The sequence below is a fragment of the Vigna umbellata genome, chromosome 10, assembly GCF_029865625.1.
Source record: "Vigna umbellata cultivar VRB3 chromosome 10, Vumbellata_1.0, whole genome shotgun sequence".
Lineage (NCBI taxonomy): Eukaryota > Viridiplantae > Streptophyta > Magnoliopsida > Fabales > Fabaceae > Vigna > Vigna umbellata.
In genome coordinates this window covers 13,251,881-13,258,877 of record NC_142174.1, presented here as the reverse complement: position 1 = coordinate 13,258,877, position 6,997 = coordinate 13,251,881, and the positions used below count along the sequence as shown (strand labels likewise).

Sequence of the window (6,997 nt, the reverse complement as noted above, 5' to 3'; positions counted from 1 at the left end):
TCTTAAGCAAACAATAAAAGCTCTAGTGGCGCTGTACGTGGGCTGCAGAGCTTTCTTTGTAAATTTTTATTTATAATATTACCCGACGTCATAAATACCTAGCCATGACGTAATAAACTAAATAGTAAGTTCGTCCAACTAAATTTCCGGTTCAGCCTATAACCTTTTAACATACAATTTCTTAATTGTATCCTAAAAAAGAAATGAAAGTAAAAAAACAGGCAGAGATTAGTATAATTTGTTGTTTGAAAATCGAAAGGTCGTGTTTTGCATTGAAATGAAAAATAAAATAAAAAAAAGGTGTTTGCCGCTTTTTGACCTTGTTGTGATCGAAGAGGAGATTGGAATTAGATTCAGGTACCGAAAAGCAGAACAACTTGCATTCTTATTTTCAAAATAATCATTTGGCTCGTTCACTTTTTGTGTAACCATATGATGATGCATCCAATTAAAGTTAAACCAAAGATGCGTGGGTTTATTCCCATCCAACATCCTGCTCAATTATAATTCATTATTTCTTGAATCCCTGTTGGTTTAAAAAAGGACACCTCCAATATAAAATCCAATTCCCAATTAATTAAGCTTAAAGATGATATTTTTGCCGAGAGAATTCTACTAGATTCAATGAGAACATTTTCATCATGATCAACAACACCTATTGTTAATGTCGTTAATTCATTTACACTTACCAAAAGGGTAGAAGAAAAGATTTGGTTGATGATGCGTGGCTGTAAAAGCTGGTGGTAATTACGGCGTTATTTCCTGGTGACTAATTATATTAGGTTTATCATTAATTACGGGTGACCTAACTTCTGCCGAGCGTCGCCGACAATGCATTATTGGAAGTGCTTATAGTACTAATACAGAAAAGTAGGTCCCAAACGCTTCACATCAACTTTCTAGTTAAGCAAAGATCCGGATTCTTGTTGATGAATCATATTCTGGCACCATTATAACTCTTTGAAACTCCATTTGTGTCTTATACCTACTTTTATCTCATTTTCTATTGGAAACAAACAAATAGTGCACATCCCTTTCTACTCTTCCACATTCATTATAAGCTAGAGGAAAAAGGCCCAACCATCGCCCCTCACATTCCTAATTCATTAAAAAGTATACAAGATTGGTAAGCAAAGTGACATGGTACCCATCTCTAACTAGTTCAACAAGGCATCAAGTGGGAGACAGTTCATGTGGGTCTCTTATACTTACATAAGTATATTATACACCTCTTTCCAATCATCTCTTTTTATTTTCCCTTCAAATTTTCCAATTAACTTGCAAGACAATCTTTGCATCACTGCCAATGCCACATACATATATGCTTCCACAATTCACCCAATTATTTTAATCCCTCTGTAACGTGGAAAATAAATTATCAAGAGGAAACAAATCAATAAACGTAGGAGAGAAAGAAATAAAAGGTGCCTGAGACACCAGTAAAGCAGGACTCAAGGGGGCCAATAATTGGTACAATGTGAAGTGAAAGAAACTACTAGTACACACACACACACACACACATATATATATATATATATATATATATATATATATATATATATATATATATATATATATAGGTAAAGAAAGTGAGGTAACAGTAATGATAAAGGAATATATAGCTATATCTGGTACACTCGTTGGTGTGCACAGTAAGAGAGATTGCAGGAATTTAAGAGAGAGAGAGAGAGAGAGAGAGGGATTTTCCAAGTTTGTCTGTTATTATAATTATTTATAATTATAATGGAGCTAACAGTGTTGGGGTTCAAATGGTCAACCTATGCAAGAGATATACTACTCCAAGGGACTTTCATTATTTCCAATATCAAGATTCCTTTCTCTACTCATTCCTCCCTTTGATTAACAATAATCATAGCCACCCACCCACCCACCCAACGCCCCCACAAAACCTCACTCTCTCTCTTCTCTTCTCTTCTTCTTAAGACCCTTTCAATCCCACGACCCTTTAAACCACACAACATCTATAATTTTTCAACCCAAGAACCAGATACGTACCCACCCCCTTATTCTCTCAAATGGGTTTTGATCACGATGCCAGTACCTCTGGCCTTCACCTCGTTCTAGGGTTATCTTTGACTGCTACCACCACTCCATCTACCAAGCCTCAAGATCATCACCATCATCATCATCATCATCATTTTTGTGTTGTTAAGCCTTCGCCAACCAAGCCTAATTCCCCCAATGAACCATCTTTGACGTTGGGTTTGTCTGGCGATAGCTGCCACCTAGCCAAGCAAGTGCCCAACAACAGTAAGGTTTATTGTGAGGACCCTCTTGACATGTCTAGACAGACGTCACCTCACAGCGTGGTTTCGTCTTTCTCAACTGGGAGGGTTGTGAAGAGGGAGAGAGATCTTAGCTTTGAAGAGGTAGAGGCAGAGGCAGAGGCAGAAGAGAGGGTTTCTTCAAGAGTGAGCGACGAAGAAGAAGACGGCACCAATGCTAGGAAGAAACTCAGACTCACCAAAGAACAATCTGCACTACTGGAGGAGAGCTTCAAACAACACAGCACTCTCAATCCTGTAAATAATACTTATTATTATTAAATAATTAATCTCTCTCTTATTTTTTTTAGAGATAATTTGTTTGAAATTAATATTATTTTCTTGGATTGGATTTACAGAAACAGAAGCAAGCTTTAGCCAGACAGTTAAATCTACGGCCTCGACAAGTTGAAGTGTGGTTTCAGAATCGGAGAGCCAGGTACGTCTTCCTTTGATTTTAAAATCGACAGCTCCATAGCAAACAGCACTATAACAAATGTTTCATTAGGTTCTCCTTCATGTATATGTATATATATAAAGGTTTATATTTATAATCATCAAGCACAGATTAATAATATCGTTACGTGTGATATGAGATAAAGTTTCAGTTTTAAAAATGAAGCAATTTAATTAAATGATTGGTTCATTAAAACCTACAATCATTTGGTGGCCATGTTTTCCATGTCTAATTATTTAGTAAGGCTTAATTTCCTGGTTGAAAATATTGTTCATAAATTGGACAGATTCATGAGATGATAAGATGACATGTTGGTTTATTTGTTGCAGAACAAAGCTGAAGCAGACAGAGGTGGACTGTGAGTTCTTGAAGAAATGCTGTGAAACGTTGACGGACGAAAACAGAAGGTTAAAGAAGGAGCTGCAGGAGCTGAAGGCACTGAAACTAGCTCAACCCTTGTACATGCCTATGCCTGCGGCAACACTCACCATGTGCCCTTCTTGCGAGAGGCTCGGTGGCGTTAGCGATAACGCTTCCAATAAAAGTCCTTTCTCCATGGCTCCCAAGACTCACTTCTACAACCCCTTTGCCAATCCTTCTGCAGCATGTTGATTGTGGTTAGGTTTTCACTCTTTGGGGCGAAGAGGTGAAAGAGAAGAGTTATTTCGCACGACCATTGTATTTTTTTGGTTGAGGGCGATGCGTCTAGTTAGGGAAAAGTTGTAATTAGCTAATACTGTTAAGAATAGTAACTTCTGATTGAAATTACCTTTTTCTTTTTCTTCCGCTAATGTATGTTTATATAAACCATTACAGATGGTGTCCTTCTATATATGAAGGTGTTAGAATTTTTTTATTGTTCATTTTAAAGTAGTAACTGTATATGTATATATATAGATACACATATACTAATGTCGTGAAACAGACAATGGAAAAGAAAAAGGATAACTGGCCGTGGGGATAATCTCATTTCCTCCTCCATTATAAGGCCTCATGTTAACGTGCATCTTTTTGTCCTCACCGTGTAACATGTCTTCAATTAGACTTCTATCAGTGATTATTATTACTACTTAATATGATATGATTGAAATAATAATAATAATAATAATAATATATAATTGTCATAGGTTATCAAATGACTAATTTATGAAAATAATAGAATATATATTGTATGCATGCGCAGTGGTACGAAGTTGATTCAAATATTGACTCATGTAAGTCTTTACTTCCTTAAAATAATTGATACATTTTAACTAAAGTTGCATATGCATATACAGGCAGGCATGTCGTTGATCTAAATATCGAGTCCTCTGAAAGAATTTCCTTACAATAATTAATATATTGTTAGGTTTGATAGACTATAATACGGCGCAAGCGGGAAATTAGCAGTCTTCTACCAGGAGGGTGCAGAATTTTGTAATATGATTATTTAGAATTCAGTGAACAAAGTAAACTTCAAATATACGATTGACATCATAGTGACAACAGGTCAAACTTTATTAGTAAGTTATAAAGTCTGTAATTTGAGATTATTATTGTAAAGAAGACTTGGGTAAATTCTTGGTCAGGAAAAAAAAACAGTTGGAGACTGAAATAAAAAGAAATTATAGTAGATACGATGACAACCGGAGAAAAAAATCATAGTTGAAGATAGAAAACCGGCACGGTAACAAAATATGCTAATTGCATATTTATGCAGATTAAGAAAATAATATTTGAATTTAATTTATGATATTTAATTTATGAATAGTTTTATGAGTGGGATGGGAGGTGATGATTAAGTGAAGGAAAGGTCCAAGGTGAGGATAGGGAAGTTAGCTCACGTGTTTGTGTCTGGAAATCAGTTGCTTAAAGAGAAATCGAATGAGAGAGACATAGGGATAGGAGAGAGAGAGAAATGGATGGTTGAGTTTTAAATAAGAGATGATTAATCACAGGACAATTATGAATGTATATCCATCATTTTCAAACACTTTATTAATATCCATGACTTTTTCATTATGTAATAATATTTATAAATAATTTTGATGCCATTTAATGTTATGAGTGTTTATTTATATCTCTTTTAATTTTATGTTGTGCATTCATGGTGGCGTCTCGTGAGGTGCTTTACCTTTAAGGGGACTTGTGGGTCAGATCCCACGTGATGGCCCAATGCCAAAAATCTTAAAAACCAAAAACTGAAAAATCAAAAAGAGATTTGGTTTAACCAAAGGTCTTATCGTAGTTGGGTTAGCTTGGCACGAAGCCCTCATATTAACCCTGCCATTTCTATACTCATCAATACCTCTTTTCCGTCAGTCAGTGTACAGAATTTCAAATTCAGTTTTAATATATATTTCAAACACCCTCTGTCTACCAATTACGACCTCTTATTGATGAGTCACAACTTCCTACCATCTAACATCTAAGATCTAACAAACTTGGTACATACATACATAAAATACCGTTGGGTTTCATTCGGATAATACAATAATGTAATTCAACTCCAAACATCATTCATCATGCTGTGGACCAATCAATATCATGAGAGGACTTTCCGGAAAATAAAGCCACTTTCCTCGAAACTGCAAATCTGCCTCCTCTCCTTCAAATCACCATGTTAATCCATCGCTATCGTAAGTCTACCCACTTCAATGCCCTCCTTCAACTCCAATTCCATCTATCATTATTTTATAAATTTTATAAATTTCTAGAACGATGATCGATTCCAGGACCCAACAACACTGTCATAGAATACAGAACTCGAGTTTGGTACTTGTACTATTTAATGTACCTACCGACCACTCTGTCCTTTGACGTACCTTCTCATCATCTACACTTGGCTAATTTCGGACAAATGAACTTGCAATGCAGTAAAATAAATTCAGAAAACCTTAACGTGGCTACTGTAATCACGATCGCAGATCTAGAAACCTTGTTACCATGTTTGCACACACGTAACGCATTTACTGAGTCCCAGATTTAATCTCCTCGACGTACGTACTTGTCAACCTTATTATACACACAATCCCATGAAACAATTATTGGATGAATTTCCAGATTGTGATGGTCATAGTCAATTCTAATTTTTGTAACACCGGTATTTTATTTTGACTCGTCGTATACGCTCCTTTATAAGAGATTATGTTTATTTATTTAAAATAATTACTTTTGTCAATTATGCACATCAACTCTGTCAGTGCCATGTCATGGTCATCCTTAGTTTCAATATATTTAATAACGTTTGAAAACAGTTCAACTTAGTCATCAACCTAATTAAGAGGTTAGCTGTAATATAACTTCACAGAGTACAAGTTCAATTTGTATTAATTGGAGGAGTTTTCTTGAATTCACCCACGTCAACTAAATTGATGTATATATTGTATATAACTTACTTAAAATCAAAATTATAGGATTTACAAAACCGTGGAATCGATATATTTTCCGAAAAAGTATATTTTATATATATATATATATATATATATATATATATATATATATATATATATATATATGTGGTCCAGGCACTGGTTAAGAATTATTAGTAAATATTAAATCTTATAAAAGTTAAGTGACAATAAATGAATTATAATCATTAAAAAAAGAAAAAATAATTTATTTTATACACATAAAAAAATAATAAATAATATTAATGTTCTTGTGTCGTTTTTTTTTCTTTTGTACCGTTTGTCTTTCATTTTAATGATGTTAAAAAATAAAATATAATTATACATAAAAAAATTAACAAAAACAACAATAAATGAAAACAGAAAAAACAACAACTCAATATATCAATTATCGAGTAATAAATGTAGTAGAATCAAAGAATCTATATGTAAGGACTTGGATTTGAGTCAGCAAAAAGGGGATGACAAGTGGCAAAGGATGAGAGGTTGAGTACTTTAAAATAAAATTACATTAGTTTGGAAACAGTGGGTTTTAACTCATTCCTCTTGTCTGAGCAACCATTCCTCTTCCTGCAAGCTCTCTCCTCCTCCTGTATCTTCTCCCTTTCCATTCTTCACACTGAACCATTCAAATCTTGATTAGGTGCTACCCCAACGATCACAAAGTAGCGGGTGTTGCTCTTAGTCGATCAATTTTCCCTAATCTGAACCGGTAAGAAAACCCCCTTTCTCATGTGCCCTAGGGTTGTAAGCATGTGATTGAACTTGTTGCATGCAACCCATTTCGTTTTCTTCCGTAATCTAGCTTTTATTTGGTGCTAAGATTCGTTTTCTATCATCAATTGATGATTTATAGGTGATTCTAA

General features: G+C 34.5%; 1 protein-coding gene across 1 annotated transcript; it reads left to right on the top strand.

Moving 5' to 3' along the window:
* Positions 1–1,771: 1,771 nt before the first annotated feature.
* On the top strand, positions 1,772–3,605 carry LOC124822155 (homeobox-leucine zipper protein HAT22-like). Its single transcript, XM_047294131.2, has 3 exons — positions 1,772–2,543; positions 2,645–2,724; positions 3,072–3,605. The coding sequence occupies exons 1-3, from the start codon at positions 2,037–2,039 to the stop codon at positions 3,352–3,354; spliced, it is 870 nt and encodes a 289-aa protein (XP_047150087.1). The 5' UTR covers positions 1,772–2,036; the 3' UTR covers positions 3,355–3,605.
* Positions 3,606–6,997: the final 3,392 nt, after the last annotated feature.